The 20785-nt window shown below is 36.7% G+C and overlaps 1 protein-coding gene across 1 annotated transcript in view; it reads left to right on the forward strand.

Moving 5' to 3' along the window:
- The window catches only part of LOC5569139 (sex peptide receptor), a 98590-nt gene extending 78967 nt beyond the window's left edge, over positions 1-19623 (forward strand). The window contains exons 4-6 of the mRNA XM_021848571.1: positions 1065-1126; positions 2452-2574; positions 17696-19623. Of these exons, the coding sequence (XP_021704263.1) occupies positions 1065-1126; positions 2452-2574; positions 17696-18314 (804 nt within the window). The 3' untranslated portion in view covers positions 18315-19623. The remainder of the gene's footprint in view (positions 1-1064; positions 1127-2451; positions 2575-17695) is intronic.
- Positions 19624-20785: the final 1162 nt, after the last annotated feature.

Consider the following 20785-nt stretch of genomic DNA (forward strand, 5'->3'; position numbering starts at 1 on the left):
GATAATTTCACATACCAATTGAACATATGAACTGCTCGAATTCATGTAATACTGTAGTGCAGCTTAGTTGCACGGAATAATTATGAATCACTATCAAATTTAATGTACTGCTATCGCTACTAACGACTATCCTACCATAGTTAACAACATTTATTAGGTAACCTGCATCGAAAGTTGATTTATCTGACCGCTGAGGATCCGGTATATAATATTGTAACCATACGCTACCAGTATCGCGAACAACAACTGCAGCGCCGTCATTAATAATACCTTGCCTGGATTAATGACGCTTTGGTTGCGAATCGGGATGATGCTCTCGTCGTCGATACTGAGATTGGCATTACCGTTTTGAGCCTGCATTAATTCCAACACCATTGCTCTTGAACCCATTATGCAAGCATAGTCTGTGCGTTCATATTTACGGAACGACCTTGTTACAATGTTGATTATTTCAATGAGCAACGATTTTACGGACAAACAGCATTCATTTTGAGCTGCAGGTAACTGTTATTATGCGGGAGCATTTGATTGCAGAAATTGAAGCCATTCCACAGAGCGCCTGAATGCGGCTGGACCATAAATTTTGAACCCACTTTGTCTTGTGGGCAAAATTTATGGGATAATTTAATTTACGGCGTACGGCAAGCCGTTCTGTCGTACAAGAGCTCTACTCTAAGGACTATTTCAAAAGTTTGGATCGTACTGTTTGATTTCTTGAAAGGCATTCAATAGCGAGTTCAATTTGTTTGTAATGCCAGGTGGGAAATGAAAAGTTCCGGATTGAATCATGCCAAATGATCCGAATTGGACCAACACACATTTTGTGACATTCGAACTAGTTGAGTACACGTTGTTTCATAAAACAATCAATTATCGAGGCTGCCCACGATTGACGAAGTACTGATTTAGGAGACATCAGTTTTACAATAACTGAATTCGTAAGGATGGTTTAAAAAATGATTCAATTTGTCCCTGATTTACGGTATTGGCGCTGATCAACTAAATTTATTCGCTTTAAATTGCACTTACTAGTATTAACATGAACTGTTTTCTCTCTATTGCAGCACTTACCGGCAATGTTCCACACAGCATCAGTCTGGCTTACGTTAGCGTTGGCTGTACAGAGGTAAATAATTTACAATAGATTATAATATTCCCTATCGTGTCGTTGTTGACAATCACTATAGATAGCTACACTCAGTTCTTTAAGAGTGATAGAATTAGGAATATCTTAGAAACACCAACATTTTGATGGTTTTCATTCTCGGAAATTATGTTTAAATTCATTCTAATTTGAGTCAAAATAACTTTTGCACCGCGAAAAAAAAAACCGATAAAACCGTATGCATCAAACGCTCTTTATGCTGTCATAACTAATTAGGACGACATCTAGACGGACGAGGATAATGTACAGTATAATTACGCATTATTGAACAACTGCGACAGATGTCCACAGGCAAAAGTACATTCAATTGGATGTATGAAGTGATAATAGATATCGATTCGAGGCACATTAAATTGCACGAAGAGCTATAGATTTAACAAATTGAATTACGTCATTCAGTATAGACAACAACAAAGTAGAAACGTAAATTTATAAGCCGAACAGATTATATCATTCACATACTACTTTTTAACCCGTATAGGCCTGAGTGAAATAAAAATTACTAAAATTCTCACCGCTCAACAAATACTCAACGGATTTCAATAATTTTTTGTCAGTATACTGGTACACCTAACTAGTTTCTAAAAGTAGTAAAAGGATCTTGGAAACGTTCATGTGGCCGGAGTTATTGCGGTGGATCACTGGGTCTGGTCGGGTGACAAGTGTTCTGTGCTTCTGTGCCCCTGGAGATAGGCAAATTTCAAGTCACAGGTAATTTCCAGAATCGGCTATGTGGCCACTTTATCAAGGAGTTTTAAGAAAAACGCATCAGCGTAAACCTTCTGATAATCGATTGAATTGAATAATTATGTCAACTGAATTTGATTGATCCTGCAAATGACCATTTTCGGGTCCCCTGGATACCTCAAATTTATGATAAAGTGCACAATTTGTATCTTAACATCTGTATCAAGCTAGATAACTGGGCATGTCCCAAAAAATCGCTTTTTTTACCCGACTTGGCCCAGTAACCCACCGCAATAACTCCAGCTACAGGGGTATTCCCGAGTTCCTCTGACCACTTCTTGAAACTAGATATGTGGGCCAGTATACTTACAAAAAATTATTTGAATCCGTTAAGTATTCGCTGAGTAGTGAGGGTTTTAGTATTTTTGCTTTCACTCAGGCCTACACGGGTTAATATTCCGAATAAAGTAGTAAAATAAACATCATCTGTGGAAAACCGCCAGAATCCTATTATGCACTTTTCAAATATGCTTTTTTCGTTTACAGTTTTACCGACCATTCATTTTATTAAATATTTTGTCTCGCACAATCTCCCGCAGGTACGTCTATGTTTGCCATGCTCCCATAGCTCGAACGTGGTGCACGATTCCTCGGGTGAAAAAATGTATCGCCTACATCTGCATAGCAGCACTAATTCATCAGAGCACCAGGTTTTTCGATAAGTGAGTATGAAAATCGATTAAATGGCTTGGAGATACTGTATACCAGTGAAGAACAAATGTGAGGCGGAAGGACACTTTGAACAAGTTTAAGCCGCGTTAGAAGTGAGAATGACTTCAGCTCCAAATTTAATTTGCATTTGGACTATCGTTAATTCACAATGCTCATCGTCTTAAAATGATGACAAATGAACAGAACATATTTTGGCCATAACTGATACATCTACCCTATACCATTTTGTTTTAATAAGCCACCAGACCAGTAGTCTATTTTTGTACCGTAATTCCCGAAAAAAAACATTGCTTCGTACATACAATTTCATTCACATTATAGCGGGAAAAGCAAAACGAAAACCTATTTTTTTTTCGAAAAGAAATGGAAAGCCGGGTGAAATGGTTTTAATATTCACGGCATAAAAGTGGAATTACTTCTCACTCTTTATTGCACTATTGTCCGTCAGTATGCTGCAGCTTGCAGTTTGAGGTTGAAGGTTATTTAACATAGAAATGGGAATATTTTCATGCGGATAACGATGTTATAGGGATGCCATACATTCCAGACATGGTATATTGTTGGCAGAAGCCCCGACATTCGAAGAAGCCTGCTTCAGGCGTACTATATTAAGAGAACATAGAGTGAGGCCGTAGTTTTTTTTTTTGCATCAAATATCATTTATTACTCCCTGTTGTTGTAGGGTCAGTGTTCCCTTAGTGGACAGTCCCCTATAGTCGCACTAGTGGCTTTTTACGGCCGTTTTGTTATAAATCTTTTTAAAATATTTTTTGACGTGAAGGTCAGGAGCTATTTATCTAAGAACCATTGATACATTGCTTGATTTTGTTCAAAAAATTATCGAAATAATTAGTTTTGCTTAAAATTTGAGCTCCCTTGCGCCTATAGTAAACCTATTGTTCCTATAGTAGCACTACTGAGAGAAACTATTTTTTATTATACGAAAGAATTTATGAATTAAGAACTTTTTTTACATCAAACGAAAGCTTTTGATTCACACTTTGTAGGAAAAATATAAAAGTATTGTAAAAATACGATTTTGATAAGTATTTTTCCAACGCCGTGATGCTAGTGCTACTATAGGAACTGAAATTAGAAATAGTATCTATAGTAATGTATTCCTATAGTGGCACACGCGATATTAAATACAAACATATGAGTTTTCGTAGTTTTCATATTTAAAGCTTTCAGATAGTGTAAAAATAATGACGCTAGCGTTATTTTTCGATTTTATACGAATATTTGTTCTTAGCTATGCGGCTATTGGTACATCGACCCTACCTACTTTTTCATTATATGTACGCGGCATATTACTATCAGCACCTAATCATAGTTCTGCATTTAGCTTACAAAGGTACCATTGAGAAATGCGATCATCGATTGGTATGCTGTAACTTTGTTTCTATGTGAATATGACTTTTTGCAAACTCGTTTTCCATACGAATATTCAAAAAAATCCAGAGAATTGGAACATGTTCAAATCCTTATGAAACTTTCACAATTAGCTTTTCACTACGATATCTTCCCAAGAAAAATGCGGAAATCTGTAATGGGACTGATATGCGATTACTTTTCATTATGGGACAATTTGACTTGCTTTTTTTCTTATTTTTCCGAACAAATCATATTATCTTATTAGTGCAGCTGAAAGAGCATTGGAAGATATGATGAAAAGTGAACTCAACTCAATTTTGACGAAAATGCAGATAGGACTGACTTGCGATTCACAGCAGTAGTAGGGCAAAAGTTCGAGTGGGGCAAGGGTTTCTTTTGAGGATTTCTAGTTTAAACATAACTTATAAATGTCATGGTGGCTCAAATTCTATTCAAGTAAGAGACTTTCACACCAAATATCATAAAAAATGATTGAGATTCAGAAAAGTTATGGTTATTTGTTGTTTTTCGACGTGAAAATTGTAATTTTCGGTCAAACTTTTGTTGCATGGAACCAAATGAAGATAAAATCTTTTTCAATATTTTTTGTAAGGGCGTTTCTGGGCCTATCATAAGGATGCTTTGAGGTGTATTAGTTTCCGCATAAATGCTTGGAATCAATTTTTAGCCTATAGTGGGGAAAAAGTTCGAATCAGCGGGGCAAAAGTTCGACCCATGTATAAACTCACGGAAAAATTTGCAAATTGCCTAAAATCCACATATTATCTTCAAATTTAGCAAAAGTTGCTTGACCGTGCGAAAAATGTCACCAAAATTTTACATTTTCACTTAGTTTTGCGAAAAACTGCTATTTTTGAGTATATTATAATTAACCCTGTTTTGGGTAATTTTTTGTTTAGTGTGTATTTTTCGGCAAACTTAAGTTTTCGGCTGGTATGAAGTATGCCTGTCATAAAAGTATCGATTTCTTGTGTTTTAGCCAGCGAACTTTTGCCCCACACTTGATTCGAACTCTTGCCCCACCGCACTATGGTTCGAAGGCGGTCAAAACCTCAAAAATCAAAGTTGTTTTCTCCGACCGGTATTATTTTTCCCGACTTTCTTATCATATTGGTGGTTGAAATCCAAAGTTTGAAGCAGATTCATTGAATTATGAATTTTATACAACTCTCTGTGTGGACCGTGGACATGAATTTTAAAGAAAATTAAGAATTGCGATCCATAATTCACCAGCTATTTATGAATTTAAAGAGAGCTCAAACTGCCATGGTATCTTAAGGTATTTGTATGCGGCGTTGATGATTGTTGCTAATTCATCTCACGATTTCGAATCAAAGAAAATCAGTCGGATTGGCACTTACACAATTAAAAAAGTATCAGCATACTTTATGCATGCTAGCGCGTACAGTGATAATATTTCAAGTCAATATAAACTATCAAGACTGAGTATTATCACTTTGAAATGCAAGCTGAAAAGTCATCATTGATGCCAAAACGAATGACGGGCTACTTAGCCTTAAGAGAAGTTGTTTGTAGATACATAAAGTACACCTGAATTGAGTAAAAAATTTCATTGAATTTATACAAACTAAATTTAGACAAAAAATTCTTCATAAACTACAGTATTTTTAATAAAAGTACCCTAAGACATTAGAAGCCCACGAATGCCCGCGATGAGAATAAGTTTATGCGAAAGCTAAAAACATAAGCTTTCAAGTAGGGTACTTTGGACGCGTTTGAAGGTGCACGGAGTGCAATTTTAGATAAATAATAATAACCCTGTGATACGCCAGTAAGTGCATTGCAATCGTAGTAGCCATGAATGGCATCCCGAGAAGGAACGAAACACTCGCACCTATCTTTTTCTTCATATTCTTTCGACCAGTGGGATTCGAACCCACGATTCTAAGCTTGATCTTGCTGAATAGCTACGCGTTTACTGCTACGGCTCTCTGCGTCCCTATGCATACAATATTTTGGTATTATACCTTAATTAAATATTGTCCACACTTCTATTTGGTATTATTATGGTATTGAAGTGCTTTCAAATATTGTTCAAACTGGTACTAAATGAATTCACCAAATAAAATAACACAAATTATCTCGACTTGGTAGAACGAAACTATTTTCTCCGAATGCAGCCTCTAGATAAAATTAAATAAATTGGAAAAATCATTCCCTACTTGGATTTGCTTTTGCTGCCAAAGTCAGTATGAATACGAACTAAAGCTATGGGTCTGTCCATTAACCACTTGGTCAATTTTTTGAGGATTCCCCCTCCCCCTCGTGGTCGTTTGCCCATACAAAAATTTTAAATAATGTAATTTGTGTGGAACGTGTTCATTGACCAGAACCCCCCATTCCCCCAATAAATGTCCTCGTGGTTTATGGACGACCCCTATAGGCTTGACAAACATGCTGAAACTGATGAAATGGATGATACTTGCAATGAGGCAGGGTTAGATCTGAGATATTTATTGATAAATGTGCATGTAGTTTCACAGTTTTTCAGACTTCACATGAATTGCAACATATATTTTTGAGCGATTTTTCTAATCACGAGTTCACCGTAATGATTTTTTTCTACGTTCGGATTTAACGGCTACGCAGTTTTTTCCCGTGTCGAAACGTTGGGCAAGTAATAAACCTCGTTTTATTCCTGAAAAGACTGCGTAGCCGTTGAATACGAACGAGATAGTGTGCCAGAGATAATGCCAGATTTTTTTTACAAATTTCAATAATTGGCATATTAGAAAATAAAGTTGTGAATTTAAACTTGATGAACAAATTTGCTTATGATGGTTTTGTGTAGAGCTTCAATATTTTTGGATAAATCGTTTATAAGTTTTCGTCTAAAATTTCACTTTCTTTAAGTTGTTTTTACTATTGAAGTTGTGCATGGAAAAATTACTCTAAAATATATGTTGAAATTTGAGTTATGCCTGACACGTTGTGAAAATTTTATTTAAATCCGTCAGTAAATAACTTAGAACAAGCTTGCTCAAGTTGACCATTTTGTAAGAAAGATTGATAAAGTTGCAAATATATTGTCCAAACCTGTATATTCTATCAGTCCAAAACATGGAACATTTGAAAATGAAAGTCCATAATACTTAAATATGGCATAAAATATGTCATTTATATGATTTCAGCTATTTTAGAAATCTTCCCGGATGTATGGAAGCGACAGAAATTGGTGCTACTACCAAAGGCGGGGAAACCACCAGGTGACCCGTCGGCGTATAGACCTATCTGTCTACTAGATACGACGGGCAAGTTATTGGAGAGGTTGATTCTCAACAGACTAGTACCGTATACGGAGAGTGCGGACGGCCTGTCCAACAACCAGTTTGGATTCAGAAAAGGTAAATCTACTCTGGACGCCATCCAGTCGGTCGTTCAAACAGCTGAGGTGGCAATCGAGCATAAAAGGAGCGGCATCCGTTACTGCGCGGTTGTCACTCTGGATGTGAAGAATGCGTTCAACAGCGCAAGCTGGGAAGCAATAGCACACGCGCTTCACCGCCTCAAGGTACCGGTGCAGTTGTGTAAGCTTCTAGGAAGCTATTTTGATGGTAGGATTCTACTGTATGACACAGAGGAGGGGCAGAAAAGCGTTCGAATTACCGCGGGAGTACCTCAAGGTTCAATCCTGGGCCCGCTGTTATGGAATGCGATGTACGATGACGTACTGAGGCTGCCCCTTCCGACGGGTGTTAAGATTGTTGGCTTCGCCGACGATATCACCCTAGTGGTCTATGGTGAATCGATGGAGGAAGTAGAGTTGACAGCAGCGCACTCTATTTCCCTGGTTGAGGAATGGATGAAGTCTAGGAAACTAGGACTGGCCCGTCACAAGACTGAGGTGGTGGTGGTCAACAACCGCAAGTCCGAGCAACGGGCGCTTATCTCGGTAGGTGATTGCACCATAGAGTCCAAGCGATCCCTTAGGCGTCTTGGGGTAATGATCGATGACAAGCTGAGCTTCGCTAGCCACGTTGAATATGCCTGTAAAAGGGCATCTACGGCTATAGCGGCGCTTTCGAGGATGATGTCTAACAGCTCTGCTGTAATTGCCAGCAAACGCAAGCTGCTGGCAAGCGTGGCGCTATCCATACTAAGGTATGGAGGACCAATCTGGTCAAAAGCGCTTAGAACGAACAGAAACCTAAAGCGGTTGGAAAGCACGTACAGGATAATGTGCTTAAGAGTAGCAAGTGCATACCGGACGGTATCTAAAGAGGCCGTGTGCATCATAGCCGGGATGACGCCCATCGGGCTCATCATCAAGGAAGATGTTCAATGCTTCAACCAAAGGGGTACCAGAGGAGTCCGCGACACGTGTAAAGAGGAAACGCTCAGAAGCTGGCAGCAGGAATGGGATAACTCCACTAAGGGTAGATGGACCCATCGACTAATACCAAATGTGTCAGATTGGTATGGTAGAAGCCATGGGGAAGTGAACTTCCACCTGACGCAGTTTCTGTCAGGACATGGTTGCTATAGACAGTACCTGCATAGGTTCGGGCACTCAGAATCTCCTGCGTGCCCCAATTGTGCTGGTGTAGAGGAAACAGCGGAGCATGTCGTGTTCGATTGCCCCCGTTTCATTGTTGTGAGAGGTCGCATGCTCACTACATGCGGAGGGGACACGTCCCCCGACAATATTATAGAGAGAATGTGTGCGGATGCCGAGTGCTGGAATGCAGTAACTACGGCTGTCACTCACATTATGTTAGAATTGCAGCGTCTATGGCGCGCCGACCAAGAGTTGGCTGCAGAGGATTAGCCCTGCCGAGGCTGGTCCCTTGTAACATTGTTTAAGTCGGCTAGGAGAAGCAGTTTGCCTAGGCTACTTCTGCTACACGTGTTGTGCTATATGCACTGGTCCCTTCCCGAAGAAATACCGTAAGGTGGTTCCGGGGAGATGAGGGTCTGAGTCCAAGGGTCATGTCGATGCACTGTTCACCACTTGAGCAATTCTAAATGAATTGCTCAAGCACAGTGCATAGGCTGGTTTTAGCGGGTCGTCGTTGGTGCGTCATCCCCGCATTCCCTGAGTTATCTTCTCAGGGGATCTGTTTGCAGATTTCCCCCTTGTAAAAAACAAAAAAAAAAAAAGGCTATTTTAGAGAGATTTTGAGGTTTTGGCCGACATTTGTTCTAGATCGAACCACTGTGCACCGGTGGGACAACAGTTTGTTTAAGACAATCAATTTTGAAATTGTTATAACTAAAAATGAGTAAATATGTTGACACAAATTTGTTTAGCAAAATTATAGCCAATGTGTTGAAGGTTCACTGTATGGTATCTGTTTTGTTTCAACTGCTATTGTTTTCCTGGAAACTTTGATTATACCACTAAAGTTGAACTTTTGCCCCACCTTACTCTATAGGGTCGATGTACCAATAGCCGCATAGCTAAGAACAAAAAATCGTAGAAAATCGAAAAATAACGCTAGCGTCATTATTTTTACATCATCTAAAAGCTTTTTATTTTGGTTTTGTGGGAAAAATATGAAAACTACAAAAACTCAAATGTTTGTATTTATTATCGCGTGTGCCACTATAGGAATACATGTGCCTATAGTAGCACTATTTCTAATTCCTGTTCCTATAGTAGCACTAGCATCACGGCATTGGCAAAATACTTATCAAAATCGTATTTTTACAAAACTTTTATATTTTTCCTACACAGTGTGGATCAAAAGCTTCCGTTTGATGTAAAAAAAGTTCTTATTTCATCAATTATTTTGTATAATAAAAAATAGTTTCTCTCAGTAGTGCTACTATAGGAACAATAGGTTAACTATAGGCGCAAGGGAGCTCAAATTTTAAGCAAAACTAATTATTTCGATCATTTTTTGAAAAAAATCAAGCTGTGTATAAATGGTACTTAGATTAATAGCTCTTGACCTTCATGTCAAAAAATATTTTGAAAAGATTTATAGCAAAACGGCCGTAAAAAGCCACTAGTGCGACTATAGGGAACTGTCCACTAAGGGAACACCGACCCTATGTGCGCAATTTTTTTTTCATAAAATTTGTAATTTTTCGAAGCACTTGTTAAAAAAATAAGCACTAGATTCAATCGCTAAAAATAATAGTGGTTTTAAAAATTTAAATTTCCGCTGTGTTTAAAGTCCTTTTTTTTACTCCGCAAATCTCTTCAAGACTTTGTTTGAGATTTTTCACGAATTTTTAAAGAAATTCTTCCAAGAATGTCGTTTTACAATCCTTCAGTAATTCAATCTGGATTTTTTCTAAAAATAACGACATCAGGAATCATCCATCAAAAATTATTCTATTGATTTTGATTGATTATTGCGATAAAAACTAGTATTTTATGAGGTTTACTTAAGCGCTCGCACCGGCAATTTTAAGCAGACCACAAATGCGCTTGATTTTACTATGCCTGTAGTCGAAATCTGATTGATGGAAATGATTTCTGTCAAATTTACCAATGATGTGTTGGGATATACTACAAAAATAGTAATTTGTTCTGAAATTCTATGGTAGTTTCAAGAATGGGCATAGTCAGCTAAAAAATGGTAATTTTAACTACAGGATTTTTTCCTGTGTAGGACTTCCTCCAGAATTCCCGTTTAGAGTATCTTAAAAATTCAAAACTCTTTCAGGAATTTCAACAATATTTTTTTTTTTTTGAAAATTTCTCAAATATTGTTTCTATTTATTCATCCAGGGAAAATTCCAGGAATTTTGTTAGATTGTTCTGGAGAAAATTTAAAAAAAAATCATGCATTGAATTTTGAAAGTAATCTCAGTTGAACTTTATGTAAATTCTAAGTAGGCTTTGATGAATTCCAATTAAGACGAAGCAGGCCGTCATTGAAATTTGTACGCGTCGTTGATGATTGTTGCTAATTCATCTCACGATTTCGAATCAAAGAAAATCAGTTGGTTTTGCACTAACACAGCTGAAAAAGTATCAGCATACTTTATGCATGTAAGCGCGTACAGTGAATCATTTTCAAGTCAATATAAACTTTCAAGACTGAGTTTTATCACTTTGAAATGCAAGCTGAAAAGTGATCATTGTTGCCAAAACGAATGACGGGCTACTTAGCCTTATAGGCTATTTGATTTGAAAAAAAAAAATGAGAAGATTTCGAACCGCAGCAACAATATTTTGATGAGAAATGCTGGAGACATTCCAAAAGAAATTTCTGGAAGAACTTAACAAGGGATAATAGGCCTAATTTATCGAATTCTTGGAAAGTTTATAATACATATTGTCGAATAATGCCTGAATGATTTTTGGGGCAATTCCTGAGAGAAATCGTGGACGGATATTCAAAATAAAATCTTATGACAATGCCTGGAATAAATAAAAATAATGGAAACGATTTTTCCCAAAGCTTCTGGAAGAAACTTTTCTGAGGTAATTCCGCTAGTAGCATCTCTGGAGAAATTTCCGAAAGTATTCAAGAAGATATCAGTGGAGAAATTACTAGAATTCCAGCAGAGAGCATTCCTTAAGATATGAGAAAAATATTATTAAGATCTCGTGGAATAGTCGCCTAATAGTGTTTATAGGTTCCTCTGAATCTACTAGAATTCACCAGGATTCACTGCATGCAGATTGAAAAAGTGATTTTAGAGTAGTTTTTATTAAAATAGGGACTTAGGATCTTAGACTTAGCGATCAAATCTAAAATAATGCTAACCTGGGAAATGTACTATTTTTCGTAATTTTGCTCTTTTCCTACAAAGTTTATTATGTTTGTATAATAGGCGAAAAAACATTTTTGTAAAACTTTTTTGAATGTTTTCAATTTACCAACTGCTCGTGAACGACATCCAACTGGAACTGTACATTTACCAAACTAAACATGTGTCATATTGAAAGTCGTTGAAAATACAGAACATGTCAACTATCAAAACGCGGCGCAGCCGAAAAATGTTTTGATTGAGGAGATTTTATGTCACAAAAACGACATATTCTACCATTTATTTTTGTTTTTAAATAATTTCCCTGAGTGTAGCCGAAATTCCATGAGAATTCCAGTTTTTTCCAGGTTGAATGAAATTCCCTGATAATTCCAGATTTTCCAGGTTTTGTTCAGGTAGAAGACACCCTTTATTCAAAAGACCAAGCCGAGGATCGTGGGTTCGAATCCCACCGGTCGAGGATCTTTTCGTAATGGAAATTATCTTGAGTTCCAAGGGCATATAGTATCTGCGTACCTGCCACACGGTATACACATGGAAAAATAGTCAAGTGGCAAAGAAAGCTCTCAGTTAGTAACTGTGGAAGTGCTCATAAGAATACTAAGGCAGCATCAATTTATTACGTCACGCTAAAATTGAACATTTTGGACAATGAACAATCGAAGCCACACCTCATTCTATTTAAAGGCCAAATCTAAAGTACCAAGCATTCGTTTACGCTGAAAACTTGAGCAATTGGTAACTCGTCGGTATAATTATTGTTCGGATTTAACTGCTACGCAGCCGTTTGAGCGGAACGATTGAGTGTTACAGTCGAATCCCCGCCAAGTACCATCAGTGCACCAGTATCCGCTCATGTCCCTTATTTCCGCTCACTAGTATAAAAATTGATTTCTCGTGTCAAAAACTAACATTTTTCGCACGGATATATTCTAGCAATATTAACAACTTTCAATTGAAGTCGTCTGACATTATGTTCATTTGATACAATAGTTCTTTATATTGAAAATACAACACCTCGTGAGCGGTTATTGGATCACTATAGGTATTTTTGTGTGTTCCAATAACTGCCCATAAATGCATGTCAGTCCCATGTTTGCTGGATTTCCTATTCACATGGGACAATTATGAGTTTATGGGAAGATAACCTCTCATGCAAAAAATTAAACAAAATTTTAAATAAATCTCGATTTTAGTATACAGCTTTCTTTATAGCAATAGTAGCTATGGTTTGGCCATAAAATATATCAGGATAAATAACAAAATTCGAAATAATGCATTTTTTAGTAAATTTGTCACGAAATCTGTTTACCATGAGCGAAATAGGAACACTTAGATGCAGTAACAAATGTAATTAAATAAAATTTTATGAAAGTTTTTCCTAAAATGAGCGGAATCTGGTGCACTGATGGTATTACTACTATTATTCTTCATTAGTGTTTTTTTTCTCGCCCTTGTCGATATTGGCACTATTAGTTGGTAGTGACCAATTATACAAAAGCTGTGATGTTAAAGTCACCAAAATAGCTTTGGTGAGCGAATTTGACGGATAGCGCCGACAATTTTTGTCGCATAGGATTCATCGAATGTAGCGCGGTTGTTGCACCATGGCCAGATTCATTTCCCGAGCGCGTGCACGGAAAGAAATAACAATTGTGATAAAAAAAAACAGTAGCGGAAAATCAACTGATGATCATTGTCGTTCTACTATTATCAAACATTTTAATAAAAATAAAATGCTTTTAGAAGTGCGCAGCAATGCTAAATCGGTCTGATGTATTCTGCGCAGTTCATATGTATTTTCCACACGTTCTCCTATAATTGTTTTTAATCCACTTCGATACCGTCAATCCGCCCCAAACTGGATGGCGTACACTCAGCTTAAGGTGATTATAAAACGAAGCCAAACAAGGGCACAAGACTGGAGAATCTGAAAACAGTTTGCGTTGAAAACCAATCAATCTGCTTGCTTGCTGGTGGTGACTAATGGGATAAATTTTCAACGGTGAGAGCTGTTTGGTTCTCAAGTCTTGTGCTTTTGAAAATTTGAGGTGTGGCTTTGTTCTATAATCACCTTAACGCAATTTATAATTAAGTATTGAGTTGTAAATATTAGTATATATTAATTATGTTGCTAGAGGACATCTTGAAAATTCACTGAGATTCTTTCAGAAACCCTTCTGAAATTATTATATGTAGTTATTTCTTTGATCGCTCTGATTTTTCCAATAACCTCCTTGGGACTTCCTATTGGACTATCCCAGAAACCCATCTTGGGATATTATGGAAATCCTTTCAGGATGCTGTAAAATTCTGGAATTCTGCCGTAAAATTCTGGAATTCTGCCGAAAATGATTTAATGATTGCTTTCCAGTGTAATGGAATCTATTTTAAAAATCTGGGTTCGGGGATTCTCACAAAATTTCTCGGGATTTCTTCTGGAAATCCAATCGAAATTATTATTTAAATTCTGATATTTTCCTCGTAATCCTTCAGTATTTCTTCCGTGAAACTCTTTGAAAGTTCTTCAAAATCCCTTTGAGATTCTTTCCGAAAAATGTCTTAGATTATACCTATTATTCTAGAATACTCTCGGAAAGACGCCTGAGACTATAATCAAAAAAATCTATTATTTCACTTCACTTTCTTCCGTGCAAATTCTTGGGATTCTTTCGGAAATTCTTCTGGAATTCTTTTGTAAATCCCAATGGAATTCTCCCAGAAATCCCTGTGGAATACTTCTGAAAATCCTGCTAAGAATCTTCCAGATGACGGGGATTTTTTTAAATCTTTATTTATGGAAATCATCCGAAAATTCCTCTGTAATTGTTTGTAAATCCTCCTTATATTCTTACAGAAATCCTTCTTATATTCTTACAGATTTATTGCTATTGATTTTATTGTTTTTGCCTGAGATAATTTTGTATATCCAGAATTATTCCGAAAATTCCTTCGTGATTCTTTAGAATTTTTTTCTAAGATTTTTTGAGAAAAAAAAACTGTGATTCTTCTGGAAATTCATAAGGAAGTGTTTTTGATTTTTTTCGTGATTTATCATTGATTTTCCTTGAAAATTTTCTTAAATCCTTGGCAGAATTTTCTGAAAATCCCTCTTGACTTCAAATGGAAATCCTCCAAGAAAACTACCGGACAGTCACTGGGACTTTAAAAAAATACCTATGAGATTCTTTGATTACTGATTTCTTTTTCTGAGCATCTTTTGAAAGTGACTTTTAAATGGTTCTGGAAATTCCATTTGAAATTATTCCGTAAATCTTTCTGGAGCTCTTCTGGACATCGTAATTATTCTGGAAAATATTCATGAAATCGTCTGGATGTCTGTGACTTTTCATTGAATCTTCAGGGGTTCTTGCGAAATAACTTCTGGGATTCTTTTGAATATCACTGTAATTTGGATTTAGAATTCTCATGGGATTATTTCAGATATTAACGATAATCCTTCATACTTTTAAGAATCTCTATGGAATTTCTGAAAAATACCAGAACGATTTACGGTGTAATCTCACGAAAACTTCCGGTGGAATTCTTGAATGATATCCGGAAGAATGGCAGTCGTATTTTTGGATGAATCTTAGCAGGTTTTACAGCACAATCCCAGCAAAATTTATTGAAAAATTTAGAATAGAAAGATATCCGAAAAAAAAAACTCCAACAGGATTTTTGTAAGAGTCCCAGGAGTATTTCAAAGATATTGGCGTAAAAATCTCAGTGGAATTTCTTGAAGAATTTCAGAAAGATTTCCGAAAGCATCTCAAGTCATTTTTGGAAGAATACCAGAGGCATTCTCATAAGAATACCAGAAGTATTTCCGGATAAAAATCTAGGGTTATTTTCGGAGGAATTCTCGAAGAATTTCTAGTAGAGTCGTACATTTTTTGATAAAATCCTCTTTAAGGTGAAGATAAATCGAAGCCAAACTTCAAATTTTCAAGAGCACGGATCTGGAGAACCAAACATCCGTTTAAGCTGAAAACCTAATCGATTGGTCACTAGCTGGTGATGACCAATCGTTTAGGTTTTCAGCTCAAACGGATGTTTGGTTCTCCAGATCCGTGCTATTGAAAATTTGAACTTTGGTTTCGATTCATCTTCCCCTTAAATATCCAAATGGATTGCATCAGGATTTATGGTAAAATCTTCCATAGTATTTCGAAAACAATTTTCAAGAATTTCAAAGAATGTAATTTCCTGGATTTCAAAAGTAATCCTTAAGGAGATACACGCAAAATCACATACAGAGTTCTGCAAAAAAATCCAAAAAGATGTCCAGAATAATCGCAATGGGATATCCGAAAGAATCTCAGAAGTAATACCGGAATGGTAACGTTTTTTTTGGATGAATCCCAAAGCGATATCTGGAAGAAAATTCAGAAATAATCTCACGATTTTCAGCAGAACAATCCCAGAGAGGATTTGAAGGATTCATGAATGATTTAAGGAAGAATCCCGGGAGACGCTCCCAAAGAATTCTAGAGTACTTTCTGGAACATTTTTTTTTTTTCATATGATTTATATATAAAAATACTTTGATTCAAATATATTTCTTGTGTAGCATTAAGTTTAACTACAGACATAGCTCGTAACATCAATAATAAATTAAATTTACAAATCTTTTAAACACATCCAAATTAAATAACAGTTCAAAGAGTAAAATACCATTCTCATGAGTTTTTGAGAATCATATGGTCGATGTTTAGACAGACCAGACTAGATGAATTTTGGAGCTCTAAGGATACGTAAAGAACTCCATCAATTTTAAATCTTCCATGTTATTTTGATACAAATGTATCATCAAATAGATAAGTTCCATTATTACAGTAAATATCTATAATATTTTGTGTTTCACATGTTTGGGGTACATTTTTCTTACTCGATTGAAAAAAACACTTGGTTCAGTCTGTCTGAACACCGACCATATCTATGTTTGCAATTTGATATTTAAATACTTGAATTGTGCTGTATCAATATTTACAGGTAATTATAATAAATAAGTATGTATAGAACAATAACAATTTTAATTTATCCCCATAATTGAACGACAATATTAATTAGAATGAGCCTCCCCCACATCATCCCTCTCAGGAGAATTTTGATTCCCAATATTTTTTTTGCGGTGGTTCAGAATTGAAAATATCAAAAGTCTATTGTAATCACATCCTTTTTGTTCAATTGCATGTGGTGTTATTCGATATTTAAAATAAGATTCGTTAAGCCGAACATGTTGATCCTTCCACAAGAACCAACAACGAGCATTGCTTATGTTTAGAGATTTTATCGTAATGCACAACCAGCCTAAACGTTCTTCCCCTTTTGTATATGTACTAATTATAATTTAAAATTATTTTAATTAAATTAGTTGTGTTGTCTACTATTGTACACGGCAATATGTTTCAAAATAAGTGGAGCTGCTTTTAAAACAAACTTTAACATCGATCAACCAAACCATAGAATATCCAATAGCGAAAAAATAATAATAATAACCGATCATTGCAAATCGAGCCGAACTGGCGCTCTTTCCGTGCGCACGCGCTCTGTCCGTGCGCACGCGCTTTCTGCAGAGCTGTCAAACAGACTTTTGTGCCTTCCTTCTTTCGCTCTCCTTCAACTCAACAACTCATCATTAACAGTAAGCTTGCAACTCACCAGACAAACGATAGGTGTAATTAACAACTGGACTAAATTGTCAGCGCTGATCTCTTTCGGCTCTTCAAGATAAATGTGGCATCGTATTGTTAAAATAACCCTCTTGACCCACCACATATTTCCCAGCACATTCTGAAGAATAGTAGGGCATATTTTTAAATCATCCTACAATGAGTTTCAATTTGTTATGAATTGTATTTTATTATATAGACCGCATTGTACCTCCTACCTTCTCTCACATTTGTCTTCACGAGCGTTTGCACAAGTGCTCCAATCTATCTGTCAGCGGGGAAGGCAACCGCAACTTTACATTAATATTGTCTATTGAAAGAAATAATGTTTTCCCTTCCGTCCTTCCAGATCATACAGCCTGGTGACAATCGAATGGAACGGCCATTCGACGGAGGTTTGCCACACCGAGACCTCAAGCTGGGTGCACGACTACGTAGGCGAAGATGTGTACTATACCTTCTACTTTTCGTTCCGGATATTGTTCGTGCATCTGATACCGTGCGGGAGTTTGGTTGCGTTGAACGTGCTGCTTTTCAAGGCAATGCGCCAAGCGCAACAGAAGCGCGAACGTCTCTTCAAAGATACCGCCAAAAAGCGAGAATGCAAGCGAGTCCGGGACTCCAACTGCACCACACTTATGTTGATAGTCGTGGTGACAGTTTTCCTCATCGTGGAAATACCACTCGCTGTGATTACGGCCTTACACATCATCTCCTCGCTCATTTATGAGTTCCTCGACTACTACATTGCGAACCTGTTCATCCTGTTTGCGAACTTTTTCCTCATCGTTAGCTATCCAATCAATTTTGCAATCTACTGCGGGATGTCACGTCAGTTCCGGGAGACGTTCAAGGAAATTTTCGTCAAATCGAGCAAACAAATCCCGAGCGGAAAAAAGGATTGTGGCTCCTCGCGGTATTCCCTGGTCAACGGGCCAAGAACTTTCACCAATGAAACGGTGCTGTAATAGAACTACATGTGCGTTTTGTCACACAGAACCAACGAATATTTGCATCTTTTAAGCGATTTCCAAGACTTATGCAACAGTTGCGTTTATGTAGAAAAGGCGCATTTGACTTCCTCGAAACGAATTCGTCTAGATGTCACAGTCCTTGGAATCGAGTAAATAGAAAAGCCATTATTATCAATTACGTCTCAGATGCCTGCAGATGGCGACCGTTGTCTAACTCATGGATGAGCAAATCGAGATGAAAAACAAATTTTACAAGGAAAAAGCTGACACTAAGTACAACTGTTACCCACCAATCATCATTGAGAGTAAAAAAACGTCCCCCGCAGATCTGTATTGATTGTCAACAAGTAAGGATGGCAAACGAACCACGTCGCGTCTTTCTTCGATGTCCTCCTTTGCAATGAACTTACCTTACAGATGATGATGAAGCTGAAAGAAGTAAAACACAAAATTAACAGTCGTTAGTGAAAAGGAAGAAAAAAACTCATTTGAATAAGAAATTCCGAGCCCAATTTTCTAATTCAAATGACAACCTAATGATGCGTAATAGCACCATAATGAAAGAGCCAAGGGAGCAATTCATAACGACGCGATTTTTTCTGAAAATTGCGTAAACAAAAGCAAAGCGAAGAAAATGATCTTAGAAATATCGCCATATAGTGGAGCATTTTATCGATTAGGCTGTTTGCCAGAGAAATGAAATCTGTGCTACATATGCAGATCATGAATGGAAGGCAAGCATTCAAACAGACAAACAATGCCTACACTAGACCCACTAAACTATAGAACACCTAAACAAATTTATTTGAATGGCGCATTTACTCAACTCTCAAGTTGAGAATGGCGCACTACCAGAAAGGAAAGGAAAAAAATAAACCGAAATTTAAAAGCATTGAGGAATCCCTGGTAGAAACGAGGATACATAACATTCTTCTCTTTGCTTTTCCGACCACGCTTTTTGAATTGCTAACACACAAAAAAAACAACCGACACGTGAAACGGACGGTGCACTAGTCAGTTATCATAATATATTGTAGTTATGTAGATGAGATAATTGAGTTTTATTTTAACCACCGACTACGGAACAGAATATTTTTAGCTATCGCATAAAACTAACAAATTGACATATGTATGGAAATAAAAGAAAATTGAAAATTATCAAAGAGATAAAACTAATTCGGATACCATTATAAAGTTTCGTAAATCTATCGGAAGAATGTGGGATGAAACTTTTTGAAAGTAGTAAATGTTACAATTCAAAAGAGAGAAACAAATTAAAAATTTCTATCGTTTTTGTATTTGATCTTGATCTGGACCTTTTATTACACTCATTGTGAAATCCTGAACATCTGTAAAAGCTATATCTAGCCGTCTGGAGTTTACCACCCTAGTAGTTAACACTACCATTGAGAAACTCGTTAAAATATGTAGAAGGTCCCAATCTAACGTAGTTGCGGAGAAATATTCCATTTTCAGCTCTTTTCTAAAACCAGTGGGCTCGGAGTTCATGCGAAAAACTAAAATTCACATAACTGACGATTGAAATTGTTCATGCTTTAGTTGTCAATCACGTCAATAGCAGTCAGCTAATCATGCATGAGTTGGCTCTTATTTTCACAATTTACTCACACAAAGGAATGATTTGTCGACATGAAGAAAGCACCAACGATTGAAAGCTTGTCTCTAAGGGGAAGTCCTCTTTGCCGGACAGCCTCTATGCCCGGACAGTTTGAATTTTCCAAAAACGAATAATTATATTAAGATTTTAGTATTCCAGGATTATACTAAAACACATTTTTGCAGTGTATACGTTTTCATGTCCAAATTTAAACAAACAGTAGCTGTTAAAAGTTTCACTCTGATACAATCTACCAAATATATGTGAAACGATAAAATTTCATACAAGTGTAGCCACAAATGTTTCTTATGATTTAAGCTGAATTGTCTCCGTACGTTGACTTCAGTAAGTTTTGCATCAATCACAATGCAAAATTTATTAGAAAATGTAGAATTTCAAAGAAAAGCAACCTTTTTCGTGAACCATTGCAAGTCCTCTATGACCGGACAGTAAAAATGTTAACCTAACCACTGAATTCGCTTTTTTTCATAAATGCAGGGTACAAAAACAAACAGCAACAAAAATAAAGCATAAATAACAAAACTTTCGGTCCTTAGAGACCTTATAAAGTCTTGTAAACGTGATGCTTTTAAGGCAAATGAGCGCACGAGAAGCAGCCACAAGATATGATGTACAGTCATCTCTCCATAACTCGATAATGAAGTGTTACAGAATACTAAACCAGCGCAAATATGCGATTCAAGGGACCATGGAGGTAGCAATGAACACCAAATTTGACTATGATTCTCTAATTAGGATATTGAGATACGGAGATCGAGTAAGGGAGAGTTGACTGTACCTAAGAGCACACTTCAACCTTCGAGCTGACAAAGATATTGTGAAGAAC

Source organism: Aedes aegypti, chromosome 3 (assembly GCF_002204515.2).
Source record: "Aedes aegypti strain LVP_AGWG chromosome 3, AaegL5.0 Primary Assembly, whole genome shotgun sequence".
Lineage (NCBI taxonomy): Eukaryota > Metazoa > Arthropoda > Insecta > Diptera > Culicidae > Aedes > Aedes aegypti.